At 46.2% G+C, this 27,871-nt stretch overlaps 2 protein-coding genes across 2 annotated transcripts in view; one reads left to right on the forward strand and one right to left on the reverse strand.

Moving 5' to 3' along the window:
* Window positions 1–27,761, forward strand: LOC144889505 (uncharacterized). Its single transcript, XM_078769965.1, has 2 exons — window positions 1–85; window positions 26,037–27,761. The coding sequence occupies exon 2, from the start codon at window positions 26,148–26,150 to the stop codon at window positions 27,135–27,137; it is 990 nt and encodes a 329-aa protein (XP_078626091.1). The 5' UTR covers window positions 1–85; window positions 26,037–26,147; the 3' UTR covers window positions 27,138–27,761.
* Window positions 6,272–27,871, reverse strand: part of LOC137413711 (proton channel OTOP2-like) — a 38,658-nt gene continuing 17,058 nt past the window's right edge. Inside the window, exons 4-7 of the mRNA XM_068099150.2 lie at window positions 24,837–24,895; window positions 24,619–24,737; window positions 9,891–10,939; window positions 6,272–6,748 (exon numbers count right to left, since the gene is read on the reverse strand). Of these exons, the coding sequence (XP_067955251.2) occupies window positions 6,578–6,748; window positions 9,891–10,939; window positions 24,619–24,737; window positions 24,837–24,895 (1,398 nt within the window). The 3' untranslated portion in view covers window positions 6,272–6,577. The remainder of the gene's footprint in view (window positions 6,749–9,890; window positions 10,940–24,618; window positions 24,738–24,836; window positions 24,896–27,871) is intronic.

A 27,871-nucleotide genomic window follows, 5' to 3' on the forward strand; every position in this document is an offset into this window, starting at 1 on the left:
CGTCTTCCTCCATCGATTACAGACAGATAGCAGCTGATCAGGAGATTTGTGAGCTAAGAGATTCATCTTGGTCATTGTCGTTTCGGTAAGTACCACTCTGTGGCGGTTACCTTTTGTGCAGGTAACCGCATGTGGCGGTTACCTTATGTGATTACCTTATTTGGGCATAATACACGTGCACGGGCCTGTTGGACTTGTGGTTGTGCGGCCGTGACGCACGCGCGGTCGCCGGAGCCACGCCCTCCGAAGAGGGCTTTTGGCTTTATATAAGCATGCTGACTTCCGTTCGAGTTTAGTGTGCTGGATCTTGCTGTTGTGTTACAATAAACCATCTTCGAACCCTACGAATGGCCTCGTTCTCTCGCCTTCCGCGACTCCTAAACTGGTGACCTCCGACTGCCCCCGAACGGATTCGGGGGCTGCGAACGAACACGGCAAGCGCGCCCTAGCCAGGGAAGCCACCTAAGCTGGTGACGCCGGCTTCTCGCGCACGGCTTCGGGCGCAGTTTCGAACGCGGTTTCGAAATGCCGGAGTTTCGGTAACGACGACGGCCATGACTATGCGGTTCGCGCACCGCGCTCGGCTCCTCCTCTACGACCAGAGGGGCGAACCTATTCCAAGACCCTCCGAAGGCACGGCTGCTTCGTCACCTTCGCGCGCACTGACGTTGGCGGAACGGCTGCTTCGTCACCTTCGCGCGCACTGACGTTGGCGGAACGGCTGCTTCGTCACCTTCGCGTGCACTGACGTTAGCGGCACGGCCGCTTCGTCACCTTCACGCGCACTGACGTTGGCGGAACGGCTGCTTCGTCACCTTCACGCGCATTGACGTTAGCGGCACGGCCGCTTCGTCACCTTCGCGCGCACTGACGCTGGCGGAACAGCTGCTTCGTCACCTTCGCGCGCACTGACGTTAGCGGCACGGCCGCTTCGTCACCTTCGCGCGCATTGACGTTAGCGGAACGGCTGCTTCGTCACCTTCGCACGCACTGACGTTGGCGGAACGGCTGCTTCGTCACCTTCGCGCGCACTGACGTTAGCGGCACGGCCGCTTCGTCACCTTCGCGCACACTGACGTTGGCGGAACGGCTGCTTCGTCACCTTCGCGCGCATTGACGTTGGCGGAACGGCTGCTTCGTCACCTTCGCGCGCACTGACGTTGGCGGAACGGCTGCTTCGTCACCTTCGCGCGCACTGACATTGGCGGAACGGCTGCTTCGTCACCTTCGCGCGCGCTGATGTTAGCGGAACGGCCGCTTCGTCACCCTCGCACACTGACGTTGGCGGAACGGCTGCTTCGTCACCTTCGTGCACTGACGTTAGCGGCACGGCCGCTTCGTCACCCTCGCGCAACTACACCTACAACCGCAACTACTTCTCCGACCCTGCATCCTCGGGAGGCCCGCGAGGGACCTCGGCAGCCTCCTCCGAGGCCTTGACCAGCCCCTCGGTTGGCTCACCCGCTTTTCGCGTGCACCGCTCGAGCCTTCTCGGCACTGCACCCGTGACCTGCAACCTCGGGAGGCCCGCGAGGAACCTCGGCAGCCTCCCCCGAGGACTTGCCCAGCCCCTCGGTCGCCTTGGCCTACGCATAGGCCCGTGGAGTGCATTCTGGGGGGACGTATGTGGCGGTTACCTTATGTGCAGGTAACCGCATGTGGCGGTTACCTTATGTGATTACCTTATTTGGGCATAATACACGTGCACGGGCCTGTTGGACTTGTGGTTGTGCGGACGTGACGCACGCGCGGTTGCCGGAGCCACGCCCTCCGAAGAGGGCTTTTGGCTTTATATAAGCATGCTGACTTCCGTTCGAGTTTAGTGTGCTGGATCTTGCTGTTACAATAAACCATCTTCGAACCCTACGAATGGCCTCGTTCTCTCGCCTTCCGCGACTCCTAAACCGGCATGGAATCTTCGATGCACGTTTCCTTTGGCCAGGTGTTAACAAGGATACCTTTTAGTAGTGGTCCATGCTAACGATTTCAGATTGAAGTTATGAGCAGAGTATGACAGGACAGATCCATTATTACTTACTTACAAAATCGAACATTTTTCAAGTATATTGGACGGTTGTGTTTGTTATTCTGTCTGTTTGTCACTCGCCTACAGATCATAATTCCAAACCGATTGTCATGAAACTTCACCAAGTTGTGGAGTTCATCACAATTGAGAAGCCTATTGATTTTGAGGTCATCTGTGTCATCTGGAGGTCAAATTTCTAAAATCGCTATTTTCATCCGATTGCCTTGAAAATTGAACAGCATTTTCACATTGAGTCACTAAATTGGGAAACCAACTATTTTTGAGGTCAAAGGTCAACTCAAGGTCAAACTTCCAAAATCATCCATTTTCATCCGATCGACTTGAAAATTCAATGGCAATTGCATAATGCCTCACTGAATTGGGAAACTAACTATATTTAAGGTCAAAAGGTCAAAGGTCAACTCAAGGTCAAACTTCCAAAATCATCAATTTTCATCTGAAAAATCATCGATTTTAATTTGATTGACCCGAGCTTTCATTAAGATAGTTAATTATAATCTTAATGAAATGGACAATTTGATGTATCCATGGCAACTTTTTATTTTGGGGAGGGGTGGATTTTGTAAGTATTGTGCTCTGCATGACGTCTTATTTATTTATTTATTTGCATGTTGAGTTGTTCATTGAGAGTTGCTTCCATATGTGGAATGTTTTGGGTGTTGAGTGTTAACATTCCAGTAAAGAGGAATTTCCCATTGCCTCAATTATTCAAGCACATTAACAATGATAATCCCACTATGAATTAGCAATATTGGTCACTGACTGACACCAATACAAAATTTTATTGTGGGCCTTCTAGCCTTCAGAGAGCTACAAACAGAACATCTCGTCGCCATTAGAGCATTTAAATTTCATCAATTGTAGTAATAAATGAATTGTCGCTCCCAGCTTGCCGGCTCGATGACAGAAGACACCATTTGCATTTTTGCCGTCAACACCCTACCCCGCTTCGAATCCCGTGCGGGCACGGGCAACTTGCTAGTTCATGAAATTCCAGTCTTGTGCTCATGGCTTTTGTGTGAGAACTTACCTTCAACAGGACATGTTAATAACACCAATCCATTGTTTTATTGCCAACTTCAGGTAGAACAATTTGAACCACTTAACTCCAATCTAAATGTGAATTGGCAAATGTGCTTTCAGCAAAGATTTTGCAATGTGCCAGTGTGAGGGAAGGAGTGACACACCAGGTCCCCAAGACATGGGGGTATGTAACGGGTGAGCCCGTGGTGAAGCAGTGAAAGCGAGTCAGAACCGGAACTAGGAAGTCAGCATGAGGGTATGGACGGATTTATGAAAGATTATATGCAGGAGTACAGAGAACAGAGAAAGAGAAAGAGAAACAACAACACAACAACAACATGCATTTTAAAGCCATTTTCCCTGCTAGAGCGGGGGTTAGCCTTGCGGTCCCCATGACAATCTTCTCCATTTTGCCCTATTTTCTGCATCTCTCCTTGTTAACCCCCTTGCCCGCATTTCTTCTTCCACCATCTTTAGCCAAGTCTTTCTCGGTCTTCCCCGTCCTCTACTTTCTTCTACATTCATTTCCATCATTCTTCTCAACCAGTCACTTTCATCCTTCCTCAACACATGACCAAACCATCTCAACCTCTTCCTCTTCACAGCATCAATCACAGGCAATATTCCCATCATCTTTCACAATTCATCATTTGTCTTCCTCTCTCTCAACGATACTCCGCACATCCGTCGAACCATTCGCATTTCCACCCTTTCCAGCCTTCGTTGCTTCTCTACATTCATTACCCATGTCTCGCTCCCTTAAATCATAACACTTCTCACACATGCAGCATACACCTTTCCCTTCAGCTTCAGCGACACTCTCCTCCTCATCAGCACGCCACTCAGTTCCCGAAACTTCTTCCATGCACATCTCACTCGAGCAACCGTTGCCGAGTCTGATCCACCTTCTCCATTCAGCATGTCTCCGAGGTAGCAAAATGTTTTCACACCTTCCAGCTTCACGCCGTCTCCAAGATCCAACTCAACATTTCCTCCATCTGCAGCTCCCTCTGTGCACACCTTACATTTGAATGTAGCTGCCACACTGGTAAATGACCCTCTCAGACCACTACATTTTTGATGAACCCACTCAGCGCACATTGTACATTGAATGGAGTTCACTCCGACACCCTTCCTGCACACAGCACACGGCCACTTCCCAGTTCTTTCCACCTCACCACATGCTTTACCACTTGCCATCACCTTCGTCTTTCCGATATTCACCTTCAGACCTTTTGTCTCCATACATTCCTTCCACTTGTTCATCTTTTCCTTCAGTCCATCCATACTTTCCGCAAAGAAAGAGAAAGAGAAAGAGAGAGAGAGAGAGGATAGGGGAATGAGGAAAGACCAGAGAGTGACATCAAAAGCGAGGAGAAGATGGGGAGGAAGGCAAAGGCTGGGAACCAGGAACCAGGATAGCAAGCTCAAGGCCTGACAGCAGCCAAGGCCAAGATGATTCGGGATTCAAACTCAGGCTAGACAGCTTGGAGGCTTAGTGTAGGGCCTAGGCTATCCTGCCTGGTATTTTAAAACCATGACAAGTCAGGAGACGACGAGGGTTCACGAGCGAGCGGTACCGTATTCAATGACAAAGGACGGACTATAACCGAAACAGCCCCGGACAGACCAGGCCCGGAAATATCAAAACGAAGGTTACTGACCTTGAAATGAGATATGTATTAGTATTAATATGTATCAGAAAATAATGTATAATCAGTTATGAGGTTAGTTAGCTACACAATACCGAAAATTCGGTGAAAATTGAAAAAAAATGAAAAAATGAAACATCGAGCTCCGTGGGGCTAGACACATGACATTGGCCTAACCAAATATCGAAACCCCTTTCAGATTCCACCAAACCCCTCGGAGAAGATGTAGCTTGAACTCGATTACCCCATAAAAAGACATCTTTTTGGGCGTGGCTCCGCCCACAATGGGCGCGATACGCCCACTCTAGGCAGGACACAACTAGATCATGATATCAACCTCCCACACAAGTTTCATCAAGATCGGATGATATCATCGGGTAGTTGTGCTGCAGACAGACAGACACACACACACACACACAGAGACAGACAGACACACACACATGACGAATATAGTGGTCACTTGATAACTCGTGAACCAAAAAGTCGTTTTACAATACATACTAGTAAACCCGCAACTTAAGACAGTGGCAGGAAGGGTCATGTTGTTATCCTCTCTGGGGTATATAGATTACTGTAGATCTAGGCTCGGGTCAGTTCGTCTGTGGGGGACATGATAAGCATATAATGCCTCAAGAACGTCAGGCTTCCTCCCTTTCAGTTTAGTATTAAACAGCAGTCGTGGCTTTTAAAAAAAGGAATCATACGCGTTTGTGGTTTATAATGTTTTGTTTTGTTTACTTCCGGCAGGGGTGCTCCCAAGAAACGGCACAATAAGGTATTTGCTCACATCAACACGGCGTTTGACGAAGGAGGATAAACCCCTTGGGGAGGGGGTATATTATTAGTATTAATATTGTTTTGCCTGGTGTTGGCTTAGCGGTTAGGGTGCCGGCTTGGGATCCTAGGATCCTGGGTTCGAATCCCGGTCGATCGCTGAATTAACGCCAGGGGGGTTGACAGCCTGTCATCCTTCTGAGGTCGGCAAATTGAGTACCAGCTTGCTGGGATGAATGATCATGGTGTGTACCCCGATTTAGAATAGGTACACCGTATCCCTGCGCATCATAAGAGGTGATTAAGGGTTGGCGTCAGGAAGGGCATCCGGCCATAAAAACATTGCCTCAAACAGGGAACCATGATTGTCATGGGGCCCGCAAGGCTAACCCCTGCTCTAGCGGGGAAAATGGCCTTAAAACGATCATTCATTCATTCATTCATTCAATAACATTAATATTATGGTATGATCATTCGTGTTGTTATTACTTTTGTTATTATAAACGGGCTTGGAAAAATGCCATGATAATCTCTTTTATATACCTTAACACCAATTTCGCAGAAGGTGGAAAACACCCATGTGGATAGGGGGGGGGGGGGGGGGGGAATTAAGTCACTACAACCTCCATCTTGTAACCCTCAGTCCTCCTGTGAAGTTTGGTTGAGACTGGATAATATAAGTAACTACAGAAAGTATCGTGGTCAGACAGACAGATATCAAATTGTGTATTTTTGTATGAATGAAATACAAATAATAACTCGTGCACACACAGACAACTTTTGCATTTATAACAACTTTAATCCTATACATCAGCATGGCGGGCCTGCGAGTCTAGTGCAGCAAGACTCCCAAAGGAAAACGACCTTCTTGCGGACAGTGTTGTCAGTACAGTACAGCGTCAAAAAAAATTATGGTATAAAAGGTCCCATAATAAAACAGCATAATATATAGGTAACTTAAAAAGTACTGCCAGTGTCTTGGAAAACAAAGGTGCGTTCAGGTAATACACATCATCATCATTATTATCATGCCAGTTGAAGTTAATTTGTACTCTGGCTCTTCTGACGAGCTTATTTGCATCTAAGATTTGCATAAAACTTCAAAAAACGCAGCGACTGAGTGCATCCGATAGAAGATGGAGAGAGGTACGGACAGGTTGCTCACAACCAGCCAAGTGGTGATGCCGTAAAAGAAAGCACCGTAACTGAAGATAAGGTGGAATGGCTCTCCAAACGCCAGCATGGTCCAGATCTAGGATCGGTAGAAATGACAGGGAAATAAAGAAATAAAAGAAAGGATGAACTTTTCACACCTCAAAAGACATCACACCAACTTATATACTGCATTACATATACATTACATTATATATTGTCGTGTGTCTGCCCTGTAGTGAACACCACAGGGCGACACAGATGACCAAACGAGCTTTAACTCCAAGGCGTTCAATCCAAAAATGACGGTATTCTTTACACGCGAGAGAAAGGAGGATGCCGAGCTTACCTGGATGGCTTCCCCCGACTTATTCGCACCTGGATAATTAATCAACTCAAACGACACAAAATTTACTGTACAAAAATACCGGCTTTATAAACGAAATGCTGGTAACAAAATAATGCACGGAAAAATAAAGTCCGGACTGGAGCGCCCCCATACAGACTCAAACGCAAACAAAGGGAAATAGAAAAGAACGAAAATAAATATGTGTTATTTATTGTGTGCACTTAGCTCCAAGTTGCTCTTAAACCTCGTAAGGAATTGCCAAAGATCGTCACAGGCCTCTACGTCCTTGCCCGCGAAACTGCTGGCTGCACTCCCCGTGGGCACGAAGTAGGCCTCGCCGCGCGGTTCGCTCACTCCTGGTTCCATGCGCGAAGCAAACAGGCCGCGTCCGCTCGGTCGCTCCAGCCGCGCTTGTCCTCACGATCTCGTTCACCAACACCAACACCAAAGCCAGAGGATGCGAGCCAGCCATGAGAAGACGAAGAAGAGCGATGTCGGGACACGACCATCTGTCGTCAAAGCCAGGACTCGATAGAGTGAGGGAAAGTCAAGAGGAAGGAACAGCCAAGAGGAGAAAATGTCGGGTAGAGCGTTCCTTTATACTCAAGGCTCTGACGTCATCTGTGCCTACTCCACCAATCCAATAATCCCATCTTAGCAGTCTTTGCGCCAATCAATCCCGGACCAATCACTGCTCTTCGGGCATGGGCCCACGGCCTGCCTGATTGATGTGTGCTCACCAGGTCGGTGTTATCCGCGGTAGTGCTCAATGTCCTGCTTCCCGTTGGTTTTTATTTAGGGTTATTAATGCACGATTTCCTGGCTAGGTGTGTGTGCTACATGTGTCATAAGGAACATAAAAAAAAATAACAGAGGCCATTACATACAGGGGATTTATTACCCATAATCCCTAACTAATTAACATAACCCCACCTCTCGTGATGGGAACGAATATACGAGCTTGCACGACATACGGTCTACCAGATCCCTACTTATGATACATGAGGTTATCTTCTTCTCCACGACAGTCGGAGCACACTACTTATGCAATTCTACCTGGACTAAGATAATCACTGCCTACCCCCCTACAAACGTAACAATATATACTTACCCTTAAGCCCGTAAAAGGGTAAAATGATATGGCGCCCGACTCGCTGAGTTTGCTTCTTTGTCATAGCTTCATGGAGAGGGCTAGACTCTATGCCAGGTTTGTTTGTTTATTTATTTATTACCTCTGCCACCAAAGGTGGATGGAGATTATGATTTCACCCCTGTCTGTCCGTTTGTCCTTTTGTCCGTTTGTTTGTTTGTTTGTGAACAAGATATCTGAAAAGGTTGTTGACAGATTCGGACGAAATTTGGCAGAGAAGTAGCATATGTGACAAGGACGAAATGCTTAGATTTTGGTGAAGATCCGGATCCGGATCCGGCTACTAGAATTTTTAAAAGTAATTCTTCACCATTGGGAGTTGGGGCCAAAAACAATACGTAGCAGGATATCTCAAAAAGTTATGGACGGATTTGGACGAAACTTTGTGGACTGGTTGTGTGTGTGACAAGGAAGAATCGATTCGATTTTGGTGAAGATCAGAATATGGATTCGGATATGAGAATTATTTAATTTTTACGTGATTCTTCACCATTGAGTGATATTGCCAACCAGGCGCAGGTGTGCTCTCTACTGAGTGCCGTTGTAGTTTTATACAAGAGGTTTGTGGAAGAGCTAGAACAAAGGACAGATCAGGACACAATATAACAAAGGGAACAGCAGGAGAAAGGGGAAACACCAATAGCATAGCGGAGGGAGAAGGTAGACGGAAACAGACAAACAAGCGATGTAGGTAAAGATCAGGGTTAGAGGAGAACGCAAGGGGTGGAAAAGGTGGATACGGGTGTCAGGGATGGTGGTTGTTTGGTGGTTGTTTAACGGGTGTCGAAAAGATCATGGTTTTGGATGGGGGACCTGTGATGATGATGTGCCGGTTTTGGATGGGGGCTTTTGGACCTGTGATGGTTTGTTGCAAAATAATCTTACGCGGCAATGGCGAGGTTTGTCTGTACGTGTCGCCTGTCGATGCATATAGGGGCCTCCTCCTGCCTCACTTATGGATGTAGAAGTTCCTTGTAATCTTGCTAGTCGACTGGTATAACACTTCAAGCGACTTCATTCATCGTTAAATGTGATATATTGCCGAACATATTGGACTTATTTGAGTTTTCAAAATGTGCGGTGGCCATCTTTGATTTCCCCAAAAATTACGAGCTTCAGGGGAAATATTCAGCTTGGCACTCAATGTGAAATCATTGAACACATATCAAACACGACTTGTGCCCAGTTTGGTGCTTCTACCACAAAACCCACAATTCTTTCACAAATCTGCCCCACTATTGTCCCCAGCATGGAATTTCTCCAAAGACAATTAATTGATTACTCGACTTGCTCAATTATAAATCCCAAATGCCTTATTCTTTATTATTTACAGGAGCGAGGCTCATGGAAAAGCAGGGTAGAACTAGCAGTGGGCCAAACATCAAGGGAGTGAGATCGCTGGCTTAGTGAAGGTTAATGGGAGTAATAAAGGGTCAGATGGGTCAGAGTTGGGGATGAGTCAGAGTTGGGGATGATCATGTTGAGAAGAGATGTTGTTGAGAAACACATGTTGAGAAATCATGGGTCAGGATTGGGGATGAGAAGAGATGGCGGTGCAAATCTTGCTTGAAGTCATGGAGGGAAGAGAGACAGAACAACCTCTGGAAAGTGGTTCCATAGACAGGAGAAGTGAGGAATAAAGAGGTGAGATGTGCATTGATCATTGAGGTGTGCATTCATATGTATTGATGGTTGATATGTGCGTCAATGTGTATTGATGGTTGAGGTGTGCAGACCACGCACCGACATGTTGCAGAAGAGCAGCAATGTGCAGATGTTCTTGAGAAGGCATCGAGCAGTACAAAGGGGATGGTTCTCGGAACTCGGACTGGACACCGCTTCTGGCGGCCGGGGAGGACTGACTATAGAGCAAGTCGCATCCAGATATCGCTTCGAGTTGTGCAAAACTTGGCTTGGGCCCATTCTTATGGTCGCTCCTTCTTGCAAGTTCATATCCGAGAAAGAATAGGATGCGTAGCTTCTTATACGTTCCTCATCAAAAAATCCATCATTCACCTTGCCCATGATTGTTGCTTCAATTACAGAAACAGAAACAGCCGGAACTTTGCTAACGATGTTGTTGTCTTCTCTACTACTGCCTGCACTACCGGCAGAAAACGACAGTGCCCAGTCTTGCTCGTCATTAGGCTGATAGGCTGAGATAAACCTCAAGGCCTGAACCAAAAAGACATTTTGGAAGATGTGCTGGAGTAAGTTGAAGAAGGCATACGCAAACTGGAGGTCGTGCAAGCGACGAGGTTCACCGGGTACTGGCAAGAGAATTGCCGCCACAGAGAGGAAGACCGAGAAGAAGAAGGAGCCCATCGAAGAACCGATAAGAACATCAATATCCACTCTTTGTGCGTTGTTTTTCTTTGGTACTAAACGTTGGCCTTTCGTTTGGAGATGTAGAAGAGAGATCCCAACAACGCAACAAGCACACATGAGCACAAGGAGAGCAATCTTGAAAGAGAAACCAAGCAAAATGGCCTGCTCCTTGTTCCCGCCTTTGCCAGCCTGAACTCGTGTCACCACCAAAATCAAAATGTTGGCGGTGAAGACTAAGGACCCTATCACAGAGCCGGTGATGACCCTACCGCCATTGCGTCTTACCCCAGATTCATGCGGTAATACATCATCATGGCAAGGTCGTTTTCCCACGTTCTTCCACATAACAAAAAGCATGACAGAACATATGAGGTTAAACTCGATGTTGAGTGGATGGAGATATTTCATTCCATCCTGGAAAACCGAGCAAAGGGTCGTCTTACAAGCACATGCTCCGCCAGGTTCTGAAAGAAAAATGGGATCAGGAGGACATTCAATCAAAACACCTGCACTCCCGGAAGCAAGTGGTTTTTAGCGGATTGATAATGTACAGGGTGATATGGACGAACGATTTACATCTATCTATAATAGAGCAGATGCGTATACACAAACACATACAGTGTATTAAGAAAGTATTCACACCCCTCGACTATTTTCACATTTTGTTGTGTTACAGCCTGAATTTAAAATGGATTAAACTGAGATTTTTTGGTCACTGATCTACACATAGTACAACAACAACAACAACAACAACAACAGGCATTTTAAGGCCATTTTCCCTGCTAGAGCGGGGGTTATCCTTGCGGGCCCCATGACAATCTTCTCCATTTTGCCCTATTTTCTGCATCTCCCCTTGTTAACCCCCTTGCCCGCATTTCTTCTTCGACCATCTTTAGCCAAGTCTTTCTCGGTCTTCCCCATCCTCTACTTCCTTCTACATTCATTTCCATCATTCTTCTCAACCAGTCACTTTCATCCTTCCTCAACACATGACCAAACCATCTCAACCTGTTCCTCTTCACAGCATAAATCACAGACTCTATTCCCATCGTCTTTCGCAATTCATCATTTGTCTTCCTCTCTCTCAACGATACTCCGCACATCCATCGAATCATTCGCATTTCCACCCTTTCCAGCCTTTGTTTTTGCTCTACGTTCATTACCCATGTCTCGCTCCCATAAATCATAACACTTCTCACACACGTAGCATACACCTTTCCCTTCAGCTTCAACAACAGTCCCCTCCTCATCAGCACGCCACTCAGTTCCCGAAACATCTTCCATGCACATCTCACTATAGCAACCGTTGCCGAGTCTGATCCACCTTCTCCATTCAGCATGTCTCCGAGGTAGCAAAATGTTTTCACACCTTCCAGCTTCATGCCGTCTCCAAGATCCAACTCAACATTTCCTCCATCTGCAGCTCCCTCTGTGCACACCTTACATTTGAATGTAGCTGCCACACTGGTTAATGACCCTCTCAGACCACTACAATACCCCATAATGGGGCAATAATAATACCCCATAATGACAAAGCAAAAACATGATTTTAGAAATTCTTACAATTTTATTGAAAATTAAATCCAGAAATATATAATGGACATAAGTATTCATCCCACTGAGTCAATACTTCATAAAAGAGCCTTTGGCAGCGATTACAGCTTCGTGTATGTCTGTATCAGCTTTGCACATCTGGATTTGGAGAGTTTCTCCCATTCTTCCTTGCAGATTTGCTCAAGCTCCGTCAAATTGGATGGGGAGTGTCGGTGAACAGCAATCTTCAAGTCTTTCCACAGATTCTCAATGGGATTCAAGTCTGGGCTTTGGCTGGGCCACTCAAGGACTTTAACCTTCTTGTTCTGAAGTCATCCAGTGTTGCTTTGGCTGTATGCTTGGGGTCATTGTCCTGTTGGAAAGTAAATCTTTGCCACAGTCTAAGGTCTTTTGCACTCTGAAGCAGGTTCTCCTCAACGATTTGCCTGTATTTGGCTGCAATCATTGTTCCCTCTATCCTTACAAGTCTCCCACTCCTTGCCACTGAAAAGCATCCCCATTGCATGATGCTGCCACCACAGTAACAAACTCAACCGCTTCATGATAGAGATGGTGTTAGATGGATGACTCTCAGTCTCAGATGACTTTCAGATGACTCTCATGGAGACTCTTAGTCTTTTACGTGCCTTTTTACAAACTCCAGGCGTGCTGTCTTGTGCCTTTTTCTCAGGAGTGGCTTCCGTCTGGCCACTTCCCCATAAAGCCTAGACTTGTGAAGTGCTGCAGAGACTGTTGCTCTTCTGGCAAGTTCTCCCATCTCAGCCAAGGAACTCTGTAGTTCTGTCAGTGGTCATTGTGTTCTTGGTCACCTCCCTGACCAAGGTCCTTCTTGCCCTGTTGCTCATTTTGGTCGGACGGCCAGCTCTAGTAAGAGTCTGGGTAGTTCCATATTCTAGCCATTTCCTAATGATGGAGCTCACTGTGCTCTTGGGAAATTACAACACTCTACAAATTGTTTTGTAACCTTCCTCAGATCTATGCCTCCTCACAATTCTATCTCAAAGAGTTTTACGGACAGTTCCTAGGACTTCATTGTGGAGTTTCTTCTCTGACATGCACTATCAACTATGGGACCTTATATGGAAAGGTGTGTTTCTTCCTATGTCATGTCCAATCAATTGAGTCCACAGGTGGACTCTATTCAAGTTGTAGAGATATCACAAGGATGCAAGATGATCAAAGGAAATTGGATGCACCTGAGCTCAATTTGGAATGTCATAGCAAAGGGGTTGAATACTTATTGACTCAAGACATTTCAGCTTTTCATTTTTAATTATTTTGCTAAAATTTCTAAAAAAGGAATTTCCACTTTGACATTATGGGCTATTATGTGTAGATCAGTGACAAAAAAATCTCAGTTTAATCAATTTTAAATTCAGGCTGTAATACAACAAAATGTGAAAAAAGTCAAGTGGTGTGAATACTTTCTGAAGGCACTTTGTACTGTATATATGGCAGAAATAGCACTACATTTGGTGGTAGCCGGTATTACAAATCATCTTCATTAATCCTCATAATTCAATGGAAACTTCTCAAAATTATATGTTGTGGTCAATAAATTTTCTTTCAAAAATGACAATATATATATCGTGTATTTCCAAGACTGTGTGTGCTGCAGCACATTGCCCACTGCAGGTGGGATGAGAAGGGGAGTGCCCACTAGTTTTAGTTAAATATTTTATTTAAGTGCTCGCTAGTTTTAAATAATTTAGCAAATAAAATTCCAATTTCAATAAAAACTTTTTTTAAACTTATCGTGGATTACTCTTCATGAAGGCCAGTACGGTTCTGCATTGGTGGAGAGGCATTAACTCCAGGTTTTTTCAACCAAAAGGCGGTACGAGTATGTAAACCACTGTGAGGTGTGAGGTGTGCTTGACGTTTCGAGCATTAGCCTTCCATCAGAAAGGACCATAGTGCAGGCAAGAATGTGCAGAAATGCAAAATTAAACTATTTATTGACTTCAGAATGAAACCTCTGCTTGCGTTTCTCATTCTTGCTCGTTTTTACTTATGTATTATTTTTTTCCAGCAGGTGGTGCACCAACATCTCGTGTTATCCCCCATTCTTCTTTCCTTCAATCTTTATTATCCCCCCATTAACCCTTTCTAACCCAACCTCTTTAATTGCAGGTTGCAGTGTTACCTTCCCTCCTCTACTCTCCTCTTTTCGCTCTCTATTCATTCCCTTGCTTAGTGTGTGTAGGAGTTGCCCTGCTGCCCTACTATCGATTCATGCCCTCCATCACTGTGTCCTTCCATGAGCCTCGATCTTCTAGACCAAATAATGAAATCATGATCAATTATTTTGTGTGCAATTTGTAATACTAGGGCATGCCCGTACTATATATATATCTAAAATTATATCCCCCCCCTCTATTTACATGAAATGGTTTGGTCCAAAGCGAACGGCTTGCGAGTACGGTGACAATCCCCCCCCTCTATTTACATGAAATGGTTTGGTCCAAAGCGAACGGCTTGCGGAGTTTGGTAAAGAAAAGAAATCGCCATAGCGTGCCCAAACGCGCAGGAAAGCGAAAGAATCGCAAATTTAAGGAAATGCCCGTACTTCCGTAAGGAAGAGAAAAAAAATGAAAAGGAAAAACATTCCAAACCGCGAGGGAAAACAACACGGCACGTCGACACAACAACGTGTCCTGTGATTGGCCGTACGTGGCTGCCAGTAGCTGCCCCCAAAAAAAAGCTTTCACCGTCCGGCGACTGAATTTAAGGGGAAAAATAAAACGCTCTTCGCTTAAAACAACGCCCTTCGCTCTGACTGAATTGGGACAATGTTTTTATGTTTTTAATTGAATTACTATCCGTAATGGCGCACGCTCTCACAGGAGCTCCGGAAGGTCGTATATCGCAGGAAAGCGAAATAATCGCAAATTAGTTTTAAAACATAGTTTAACGCCAACATAGCGCCAACATAGTTTGCCGACGGGAAATAAATGAATACGCTGTTACATATTTATGTGAATGTATGTGAATTACCATGCAGGTGTTTGCTTCCGTGTGTAGTATATTAAGTTGTTGTGTAGTTGTGGTGGTTGGAGGGTCAGGAGCCCTTCTGAAAGAGTGGCAGGAAACGGAAGCGGAAGTGACGGAAAGGGGGGAGAAAAGACACGAGTGAAAGGAAGGTTTCTTCTTCCTCGCCCCGCTCCGACAAAAGGTGGAAGCGACCTTGCGCTGCGTGGAAAACGCGCCGTTTCGAAACGTCTGGCGAGAGGAGTTACCTGGGCGGTAAATACCTTTTGACACGTCCAGTCACCGTGAGTTCGTGCACGAAACCAAGCGTCCGGGACAGTTTGCCCCGTCTACAAAGACGCGTACGGGTCCGCACGTTGGGCCTCGCTCGCGTCGGAAGCCGCGCTGGGTTTTGCCCCGTCTACAAAGACGCGTACGGGTCCGCACGTTGGGCCTCGCTCGCGTCGGAAGCCGCGCTGGGTTTTTGCCCATCTACAAGGACGCGTAAGGGTCGCACTTGGGGCCTCGCGCACGTTGGACGCCGCGCTGGGTTTGCCCCGTGGCTTGGCAAGGAGGTGCGCTGCAGCCGCGGCCCCAGTCCGAGACGGCACGTTTAGAGCACGTCCGCCCGGGGCTCGGGCAACCGCCCGTGTGCGGAGAGGAGAGACATTGACCACGGAGGGAGTCAGGAGTGGGGCTCACGTGAGGAATGTATTAGTATAAGATGGCCATCTTAGAGTTTGTGTAGATGAGTTCACATGGTTGTAATATTGATTGTGCCTGGTTGTGTATTGTTGAGTGCTCGGGGAAAATCTCCGTGGTTGTGTCTTTGAAAGTGTTTGGTATCATTACCATTGGAAATATATACTTGCACATCAGTTGTCTCCTGGGTGAAATTCCTATGGATTGCGTGGCGAATGCGCCTATATGATACTATTTGCTGGCGAAGGTCCTCTCACGGTCCGGGGGTCACCGAGACCTGGTATGCACTGAGGGGACCACGTAACAGAATTGGGGGCTCGTCCAAATTACGATTTGCGGTTTCGCAATTGGGTCTACGTCCGGGATCTAAAAGTGTATAAATAATAAAATAATAATATTTTTGGTAATTAAAATTTATTAATTAATTATTAATTGGTAATATTTTTTTTTGAGAAATTGGGGAAAGTCTTGGGGTGAAGGTTAACAGGTGTTAACGATAGGCACCATGGCGTTTGTGGCACAGAACTTTGGGGTAACCCCGAGTGAGGCACAGTTCCGAGCGTTGCTAAAGTCGGATCTCTTGAAATTGGCCAAACATTTTAACTTGGAGGTCCGAACTAATTTGAGGAAGGCAGAGTTGCAGGCCACGGTGATACAATCTATGGTGGGATTAGGAACATGGGACGAGTTAGCCTGGGAGTGGCTACCCGAAGAACCAGAAGACGTGGAGCTCCGGAAACTGGAGTTGCAATTACGGAGCCAGGAACGGATCAAAGAAGAAGAAAGGAAAGCAGAAAAGGAAAGAGCAGAAGAAGAAAGGAAAGCAGAAAAGGAAAGAGCAGAAGAAGAAAGGAAAGCAGAAAAGGAAAGAGCAGAAGAAGAAAGGAAAGCAGAAAAGGAAAGAGCAGAAGAAGAAAGGAAAGCAGAAAAGGAAAGAGCAGAAGAAGAAAGGAAAGCAGAGGAGAGGAGAGAAGAGAAACAAGCAGAAGAAAGGATGAAAACAAGGGAACTCGAAGCAGAGGAGAGAAAAGCGGAAAGGGAATTAAAGGAACGTGACATGGAGCTTCAGCGGGAAATCAAGTTCAAGGAGCTGGAGTTAATGAGAGAACGGGGAGAGGCACCACCCTTGCTGACGGGGTCGACACCTAACCAGAAAACCTGGGATGTGGGCAGACATGTGAGGCTGGTTCCACCGTTCAGTGAAAAGGAAGTCGCGAAATTCTTCCCACACTTTGAGAAAGTGGCTCGACAATTAAACTGGCCGGAGGAGGCCTGGACCATACTCGTACAAAGTGTGCTGGTGGGGAAAGCTCAGGAAATTTATTCGGCATTACCAATGGACCAATGTGCAGATTATGAGGTACTGAAGAAGCACATCCTCAAGGCCTATGAGTTGGTTCCGGAAGCTTACAGGCAAAAATTCAGGAATGCCAGGAAGAGGGAGAGTGAGACCCATGTGGAGTTTGCCAGAGTGAAAGAAAACATGTTTGATCGGTGGTGTGAGTCAAAAGGAGTCGGGAAAGACTTCGAGACATTGCGGGACTTGATCCTGGTGGAGGAATTCCAGCAGTGTGTCCACGAGGACATCAAAGTGTACCTGCAGGAAAAGAAGGTACCAAAGTTGTGGGACGCAGCCACCATGGCAGATGATTATGCCTTAACCCACCGAATAGGGGTCCACGAACCTAACTCCTCGCCTAGATCTCCGCAGGGGAGGTGGGGAACAGCAGGTGCGGAGAACGACCATACATGGCGGCGGCCTCGAGATGATTATGGGGACAACTATGATACCCCACCGGTTCGAAATCAGAGGGATGCGGGCCCAAGACAAACTTATAGTTCGGGGGGCCCGAGGCAGACCCCGAGTTTTTCCTCCGGGCCTACTTGCGCGTTTTGCAAAAAACCTGGACACTTGATGTCCAGTTGTTACCTCATGAAAAGGGACAACCCAGAGCGGAGTCCGACTATTACAACTCCGAATGCGATGGCTAGCGTAAGAAATCGCCATCAAGAGGGTTACCAACCATTTGTTTCCGAGGGGTTTGTGTCACTGGATGGAGCCTCGACTAACCGGAGACCGGTTAGGATATTGAGAGACACAGGGGCCCATCAATCTTTAATGCTTGAAGGCATTTTGCCATGGTCCGAGGAGACGGCAACGGGGGATAGTGTTCGTTTACAGGGGATCGGAGGCGGTGTTAGTGCTCCCCTTCAGGTCATCCAGTTGGAGTCCGATTTGGTGTCAGGACCGGTCACCGTCGGTTTACAAGCCACGTTTCCTGTAGAGGGTGTATCTGTGGTTCTCGGGAATGATTTGGCCGGGGGTCAAGTTTATGGTAACCTGAGGGTTGATAAAGAGCCCAGCAGGGAAAATAACACCACACCAGCTCGGGATGGTGACAAAAGTGCCAAGTTATTTGTAGGGGGACTGAACTTCAAAACAGAGGAAGAAGTTCTGACCTCTGTCTTCAACAGATATGGGCCGCTGGTGGAAGTGCGGTTGGTAAGAGACTGGGAAACGCAACAGTCAAGAGGGTTCGGCTTTGTCACGTTTGCCAGCACAAAAGACGCCAGAGAGGCAGAGAAGAATTGGAATGGCAAGGATTTGGAGGGTCGGACCATAACAGTAGGGAAGGCATTTCGTAGGCGTCGAGAGGTCTACAGGAGAGGACAACTGGGCGGTAGTTTTGGTGGTGGCCGCAGTCAATATTATTATGGAGGCTCCCTGAGTTACGGCCGCTCCCGAAGGAAGAATTGGCAAAGTAGTGGCCGAGAAGAAGACCGGTATTCAGGGGACTACAGGGACCAGTGGTCCCACCCTAATTATTAGGGACGTTCTGAGAAGTTGAAGCACTGAAGGCGGCGGAGCCGCCGAGCCAAGATTCCTACACGAATTAACCGTGAACGCCGTTCCTAAAGGCGTCCATGTAGTGAACTTTCCTGCACGGACTAACCGTGAACTCCACGTTCCTCAAGGCGCCCATGTAGAGAACTTTCCTGCACGGACTAACCGTGAACTCCGCGTTCCTAAAGGCATCCATGTAGTGAATACTCGGCTTGGCCTCCCGGAAAAGTACTATCGAGTGGCTTAACTGGCTTTATTTTTAAGTGATAACTGTGCCCGGGGGGAACTGATAATGTGGGGGGGTTGAGTTATCTGGTTTGTTTCTCCAAATTGGCCGGCAAAGAAAGTTTTCGCTGGGTTCAAACTTTCTTTCTTGAAGGGGGGGAGTGTTACATATTTATGTGAATGTATGTGAATTACCATGCAGGTGTTTGCTTCCGTGTGTAGTATATTAAGTTGTTGTGTAGTTGTTGTGGTTGGAGGGTCAGGAGCCCTTCTGAAAGAGTGGCAGGAAACGGAAGCGGAAGTGACGGAAAGGGGGGAGAAAAGACACGAGTGAAAGGAAGGTTTCTTCTTCCTCGCCCCGCTCCGACAAAAGGTGGAAGCGACCTTGCGCTGCGTGGAAAACGCGCCGTTTCGAAACGTCTGGCGAGAGGAGTTACCTGGGCGGTAAATACCTTTTGACACGTCCAGTCACCGTGAGTTCGTGCACGAAACCAAGCGTCCGGGACAGTTTGCCCCGTCTACAAAGACGCGTACGGGTCCGCACGTTGGGCCTCGCTCGCGTCGGAAGCCGCGCTGGGTTTTGCCCCGTCTACAAAGACGCGTACGGGTCCGCACGTTGGGCCTCGCTCGCGTCGGAAGCCGCGCTGGGTTTTTGCCCATCTACAAGGACGCGTAAGGGTCGCACTTGGGGCCTCGCGCACGTTGGACGCCGCGCTGGGTTTGCCCCGTGGCTTGGCAAGGAGGTGCGCTGCAGCCGCGGCCCCAGTCCGAGACGGCACGTTTAGAGCACGTCCGCCCGGGGCTCGGGCAACCGCCCGTGTGCGGAGAGGAGAGACATTGACCACGGAGGGAGTCAGGAGTGGGGCTCACGTGAGGAATGTATTAGTATAAGATGGCCATCTTAGAGTTTGTGTAGATGAGTTCACATGGTTGTAATATTGATTGTGCCTGGTTGTGTATTGTTGAGTGCTCGGGGAAAATCTCCGTGGTTGTGTCTTTGAAAGTGTTTGGTATCATTACCATTGGAAATATATACTTGCACATCAGTTGTCTCCTGGGTGAAATTCCTATGGATTGCGTGGCGAATGCGCCTATATGATACTATTTGCTGGCGAAGGTCCTCTCACGGTCCGGGGGTCACCGAGACCTGGTATGCACTGAGGGGACCACGTAACAACGCTCTCAAATGTGCCATCCGAGGCAGAGTGTGTTCGCCACGTTCGGCACACGTGATAGCTCGCTGCTCTCTGATTGGTTGAATCGTTTTTTGGACATAGCTCGGTAACTACTTCTGCGATTAATTTAAAACCTTGAAAAGGCACATCCTCGGGTCCCCAGCAATATACCTGGCAAGTTTAAAGTATATCGGACCCGTGGTTGTCGAGAAACAGCGGTCACAGACAAACACACACACAGACACACACACACACACACACACACAGAGATTGCTGGAATTATAGATAGACTAGGGCATGCCCGTACTATATATATGCCCGTACTATATATATATCTAAAATTATATCCCCCCCCTCTATTTACATGAAATGGTTTGGTCCATGAAATGTTTTGGTTCATTCGCATTTCGCAACGCCAAAGCGAACGGCGAACGCTTTACATGAAATGGTTTGGTCCATGAAATGTTTTGGTCCATTCGCAACGCCAAAGCGAACGGCGAACGGCTTGCGAGTACAGAACTGCTACCATCATCAAGTAGAAAGAGAAGAGAAAAAAAATGAAAAGGAAAAACATTCCAAACCGCGAGGGAAAACAACACGGCACGTCGACACAACAACGTGTCCTGTGATTGGCCGTACGTGGCTGCCAGTAGCTGCCCCCAAAAAAAAGCTTTCACCGTCCGGCGACTGAATTTAAGGGGAAAAATAAAACGCTCTTCGCTTAAAACAACGCCCTTCGCTCTGACTGAATTGGGACAATGTTTTTATGTTTTTAATTGAATTACTATCCGTAATGGCGCACGCTCTCACGGGAGCTCCGGAAGGTCGTATATCGCAGTTACGATGAATCGCAAATTAGTTTTTATTAGTTTTATAATTAGTTTTAAAACATAGTTTAACGGCAACATAGTTTGCCGACGGGAAATAAATGAATACGCTCTCAAATGTGCCATCCGAGGCAGAGTGTGTCCGCCACGTTCGGCACACGCGATAGCTCGCTGCTCTCTGATTGGTTGAATCGTTTTTTGGACATAGCTCGGTAAGTAATTGTCCGATTAATATGAAACCTTGAAAAGGCACATCCTCGGGTCCCCAGCAATATACCTGGCAAGTTTCAAGTATATCGGACCGGTAGTTGTCGAGAAACAGCGGTCACAGACATACAAACAAACAAACAAACGTACAAACAAACATACACACAGAGATTACTGGAATTATAGATAGATAGCTTGCTTATTATTTCAACAGTGTAAGCTTCGGGCAAAAACATCGCACCGAGGACTCGGTTGCAACCACATTCAATGAAATCACAATGAGTTTTGTAAAATATTGCTGTTGGTGCTGACTTTTGTTGGTTCTGACTTTTGTTGGTGCTGACTTTTGTTGGTGCTGACTTTTGTTGGTTCCTACTTTTGTTGGTGCTGATTTTTGTTGGTTCTGACCTTTGTTGGTTTGGACTTTTGTTGGTTTGCATTTTTGTTGGTGCCTACTTTTGTTGGTGCTGACCTTTGTTGGTTCTGAATTTTGTTGGGTCCTACTTTTGTTGGTGCTGACTTTTATTGGTTCTGACTTTTGTTGGTTCCTACTTTTGTTGGTGCTGACTTTTATTGGTTCTGACTTTTGTTGGTTCCTACTTTTGTTGGTGCTGACTTTTGTTGGTTCTGACCTTTGTTAGTTTGGACTTGTGTTGGTTCTGACTTTTGTTGGTTCCTACTTTTGTTGGTGCTGACCTTTGTTGGTTCTGAATTTTGTTGGGTCCTACTTTTGTTGGTTCTGACTTTTGTTGGTGCTGACCTTTGTTGATTCTGAATTTTGTTGGGTCCTACTTTTGTTGGTTCTGACTTTTGTTGGTTATGACTTGTTGGTGCTGACTTTTGTTGGTTCCTACTTTTGTTGGTGCTGACGTTTGTTGGTTCTGACTGTTGTTGGTTCTGACTTTTGTTGGTTTGGACTTTTGTTGGTTTGGATTTTTGTTGGTTCCTACTTTTGTTGGTGCTGACCTTTGTTGGTTCTAACTTTTGTTGGTTCCTACTTTTGTTGGTGCTGACCTTTGTTGGTTCTGACTTTAGTTGGTTCCTAATTTTGTTGGTTCTGACTTTTGTTGGTTCTGACTTTTGTTGGTTCTAACCTTTTTTGGTACCTAATTTTGTTGATGCTGACCCATTTCTGCAATATTCCTGCAGAAATGAAAACCACTACAGGGTGAATCTTGACAAACCACTTGCTACCATTTCACATGGTGTTTGTGCCCATCATCTTCCTACTACAACATCTTTAATGCTCCAATCATTCCCACTTTGTTGTGGTGTCAGCCAGAGAAAGGCTTTGGTTCAGGTTTTGTCACGAACTGGCTGACCAGTCCCTGAATGTGATTTTGGGCAGGAATTTGTAATTTGTTCAGGATGCTGGTGATAACTCACCCCTCTTTGTGAAACACATACCTGATAGACCAGATCTGGATATTTACCAAAATTGAATCAATTCGTCCCTTTCACACACCCAATCTGTCCACCAAGTTTCATCTGAATCTGTCCACACGTTTTTGAAATATCATTCTATATACTGTTTTAGGCTCTTCCTCTTAAAAGTTATACTAGCCGAATCCAAATCCTCTTCAAATTGAACCAATTTGGCATCGTCACGCACCCAACCTGTCGCCCAAATTTTGTCCGAATCCTTCCATGCTCACAGACAGACACACAAACAGGGGTGAAAACATAATTCCGTACAAAGATGGATGCAGGTAATGAAATGCTATTGTTTAGACTCATAGAGTTTAAAATCATCAGAGTTTAATTTAATTTTTAGCCGCGTCGCAAGACGCTGGTCATAGAGTGCCCTCTGCTGTTGTTCTTGTTCTTGTTCTTCTTCTTGTTCTCCTTGTTGTTCTTGCAGAGAAGACAAAACCTCAAAGCTCCACCCATTCTGGGAACCATAGCTCCACCCATTGTGGGAGAGGCTTCATATAAACAAATATCCACCATTTTATTAACTCGCATAGCTTTGAGGCCTGTTTTGTAGGCCCGTGGTGTCTTCCTCTCTCACACAGTTTTCTTTCAAATCAAATTCGATATATCATTTCATTTTTCACAGTCGCTAACATAGTTTTAGACTCGGTTGAAAAAAAACGGGAAGAAAATCCGATGAAAGTTGCCCTTTATAGAACGAAATGAATTCTCAAAGGCCTGTAACTTCAAGTCCATTGAGATATATTTTTTTTAAATCGCGGCATGGTCAGTCATACACCGCCCGAAATAAGAGACGGGAAAATGCCGAGATATATATATTTTGTTTAAATCGCGGCATGGTCAGTCATACACCGCCCGAAATAACAGACTGGAATATGCCGAGATATCTATCTATAATGCCAGTAATCTCTGTGTGTCTGTCTGTGACCGCTGTTTCTCGACAACCACGGGTCCGATATACTTGAAACTTGCCAGGTATATTGCTGGGGACCCGAGGATGTGCCTTTTCAAGGTTTCATATTAATCAGACAAGTAGTTAGCGAGCTATGTCCAAAAAACGATTCAACCAATCAGAGAGCAGCGAGCTATCACGTGTGCCGAACGTGGCGAACAGACTCTGCCTCGGACGGCACATTTGAGAGCGTATTCATTTATTTCACGTTGGCAAACTATGTTGGCGTTAAACTATGTTTTAAAACTAATTAAAACTAATTTGCGATTCTTTCGCTTTCCTGCGCGTTTGTGCACGCTATGGCGATTTCTTTACCAAACTCTGCAAGCCGTTCGCTTTGGACCAAACCATTTCATGTAAATAGAGGGGGGGGGATTGTCACCGTACTCGCAAGCCGTTCGCTTTGGACCAAACCATTTCATGTAAATAGAGGGGGGGGATTGTCACCGTACTCGCAAGCCGTTCGCTTTGGACCAAACCATTTCATGTAAATAGAGGGGGGGGATATAATTTTAGATATATATATAGTACGGGCATGCCCTAGTATTAAAAATTCGTCCATTTGATGACAATCGTCACGATGAAATATTTAATTTATACGTCGTCACAATAATGTGGAGAGAGGAGCATAGCTTCGTTCACGTGTCGCCACACATGGGAAATTGCCGAGATATATATTTTTTTTAATCGCGGCATGGTCAGTCATACACCGCCTGAAATAACAGACGGGAAAATGCCGAGATATATTAAAAATTCGTCCATTTGATGACAATCGTCACGATGAAATATTTAATTTATACATCGTCACAATAATGTGGAGAGAGGAGCATAGCTTCGTTCCCGTGTCGCCACACACGGGAAATTGCCGAGATATATATTTTTTTAAATCGCGGCATGGTCAGTCATACACCGCCTGGAATAACAGACGGGAAAATGCCGAGATATATTAAAAATTCGTCGCCACACACGGGAAATTGCCGAGATATATTTTCACTTTGCACAAAAATAATATCAAGTAATCGAATCAATAGGATTGTCCTGTGCCTATAACATCGACGTTATAGGCACAGCTGCATCTAGGCATTGTGTAACATCGACGCTGCTTTTGTTTTAATTAAAACTTTTTGTACTTGTTTTTGTTATGAGTAATTAAATGTAAATGGTTCAGTCTTGTTGGTGATACCCAATTGCGCTAGGTGCTGTATGATGCAATTAGTGCCTAAAAGATGGATTTTGCAAGTTGTGTATGTACCTGGACTTCGACGTTGCCGTAGCGGTGCAGCAACCTCATTTGCAGTGTGAAGAGACTCAGTCATAATGACATTCAGCCACAGCAAGATGCACGTCGCTAGCATGTGTGCAAGTCCAAATCTGTACATTCATACGGACACGATGCATACAAAGGCACAATGAGAATCATTCGGACCGTGTTCCAAGCATCGTGGTTGTCCCATCGTTTGGCATGCGCACCTGTGGATAATTTGATTGTTCTGGATGCAGGCTTTCCCATTTATGCAAAGGAAGATGACCTGCCAAAAGAAAATGCATTAAACGTATTTAATTCTTACATAAGCATGATGGAGGCATAAAGTAGTTATACAGTACCGTGAAACCCCGATATTCGCGGTTCCGACATTCGCTGTTCATACATTGTGGCCTGCTTCTACATTCACGGCCCTGTGCCCTGCCTATTCACGGTTTTTCGCGGGTGCAAAAAACGTATTTTCCATAAGCCGCCCGCATAACACAGTTCGAAAACAATCTTTCACCTCCCGCACAAATCATTTGACACCAGCTGTGGAAACCATTTGCACGAAATGCTCTCCTTACAGTTCTAATCTTTCACCACCCACGCATACTGGTTGGCTAGCAGTATGCGTGGTGTGGGAGTTGGCTACCAGTGTGGGAGTGCGGCATCTGTGAGCAGGCATTATGGCGTGAACAAGTCAACTCTGCAGTACATAAACAAGAAAAAGAGCAATCGGAGATTGCAAACCCTCGCCAGGATGTATTTTCAGTGGTTTTTAAGGCTTTTGTGTTAAAACAAATATGGCGGCAGAACCACGTGAGCGATGACGTCATCATTATTATTTTTTTCTCCACTGATTTATTCCTCGATTATGCTCAATAAATTTCATCTTGACCGGATGACGTTTTGTACTTGTCAAATTATGACGTCATAATGGAGGCACCGATGACATCATTATTCACAGATGTTATTCCACATGGAGAATGTAGTGAAATTGTATACAAGTTATAACCCAGATGTTATTACAACTACTGTCCACTATATGGCCACTATAAGATCTTGGTCCCAAAGTGCGGAGGGCAGTCCTGAGACATTTATCGTGTGCTATTCACGTGTATGCTTAGAATGGTAAGGGGAACTACATTGCATATTGCTTGCTTGTTTGCTTGGATGTCATACTCACTCTTGCTCGTATGATTGCAGAGTACTGATACTATGCTTGCTAATTTCCTTTCAGATACTGTTAGAGATTGATTCTGATTAAACTCAGCTTGGAGACACTGTTGTATATTCTGTTTACTTTGCAACACTTAATCAGAATCATCAGTAATCAGTTCGGCTTTTCTAATTTGCAGCTGCTCACTTTTGGAGGAGATCCTCAAGATTAATAACTTAATCAGTCTGGCTTTTCTCTCTTGCAGCTGCCCACTTTCGGAGGAGATCCTCAAGCTGCGGACGCTCCGAGTCAGCTCAGGCATTGGTTGAGTTTGCTGAATAGCTACCTACAAGCTCATGCCGACATCACGGATGAGATGAAGCGCGCTGTGCTCAATTCACATGTGATGCACATCATTCACGATTACATATCCCATTGTGCAACATTCGACGATGCAGTAAAGGAGCTGCGCACTATCTACATCTACACTCGATACCAGCTCGCTATGAGGAAACAGGATGCATCGGAATCTCTCAATCATTTCGTCCAAGAGCTACGTCGCCTGGGCAAGGAATGCGCTCACGAGATCCGAACGCACGAGGAGATGTGTGACGATCTCACGCGAGATGCGTTCATTTCTGGTATTTACTCCCCATCAATATGGCAGCGTTTGCTGGAATTGCCGACCCTGACGCTGAAAGGAGCTCACGATCTGGCCCTCATACTCCACCAAGCCCAAACTCAATCGGAAGCGTACGGACGCCCTTATGTTACAGCTGGTCTCACTGAGGAGAGACGCTTGGAGAACGACGCTGCTGTGGAGCGCCCTGCTGCTGATATTCCGTTGGAGTCGACGGAAGCCCTCGGAGCCGAAGGTACGAGTCTGGCGGCGACTGCCTTGGTCGGGGGTAACGCTAAGTGCTTCTTCTGTGGGAACAGGAATCATCCTCGCTCTGCATGCCCGGCACGAGAAGCGACATGCCATACATGTGCCCGGAGAGGACATTTTGCAAAAGTATGCCGCTCTTCACGAGGGCGGCGTTCCTTACCTATGCTGGCCGGCATTTCCTCAACGCGCGAGGCTCGCCCGGCACCCCTGGAGGTCCCGACGCAGCCCGGACCGCACGGCTTGTCCAGCGCCGTTGTTCCAGTACTGATTGAAGGACAGTCTGCGAACGTCCTTGTCGACACGGGATCGACTGAGAGCTACGTTGATATGAGCCTCGTCCGACGGCACGGATGGCCGATTCTGGGGACATCGCGCAGGATCTTCATGGCTTCACAAGCACTTTGGATGCGCACTAAGGGGGAATGTCATGTATCTTCCATAAAACCTTCTCAAAGTCAACGATATGGAAACCGGTGAAGCAGTTCAGAGAAACAGGCTGCGGGAAAGATAAAAAGCACATCCGCCAGCCAAGTGTTGTTACACCGGAGAAAGTGAATGAAGTGTGGGAAAGAATGGAGCAAACCTGAAGAAATCTCAGAGACATTTAGCACAACAAGCTCACAATTCATGTCACGTCTTTCTGTAACATTAGGCTACATTTACGCAAAATATTAGGTTTCTAACTGATATCGTTTTTAGTGTATGGGAATTACTTATGGGTCTCGAATGAAAAAAAAATCCACCTGTATAACCTGGACAGGTGGCAAAGCCATCGCAGGACAATGCCAAAGCAACCCTTATCCAGGAAATCCCAGAATTGGCCAGAATGGCCGATTTCTTTCAAAATATTTTACCTCCACCACTGCTATTACACAGGACAGCAGAGTTCAACATTCTCTCTGAAGGAAGGTGTCCTCATTGATTCAATCCTCTGCCTGTGAGCACCAGGGTGACAGTTTATAGTCGGGCCGGAAACGGAACCCAAACTAGACTGCTCGAAGGTGAGTACAGAATGTCTGACCTGCCCCTGCCTACTACTACGAGTATTACTACCTCCAATTATTGCTATACCTTCTTCACTTCTTGTGGGGTCAGTCAGAGAATGTTTTTGTGTATATCGTTATTTTGAAGTATGTACTACATGTAGGGTTATGAGTAAAAGAAGGAACAAATAAGGACAAGGGGAAACCGAATTGAGCGAGGATATATAT

Source organism: Myxine glutinosa, chromosome 1 (genome assembly GCF_964187855.1).
Source record: "Myxine glutinosa chromosome 1, kmMyxGlut1.1, whole genome shotgun sequence".
NCBI lineage: Eukaryota > Metazoa > Chordata > Myxini > Myxiniformes > Myxinidae > Myxine > Myxine glutinosa.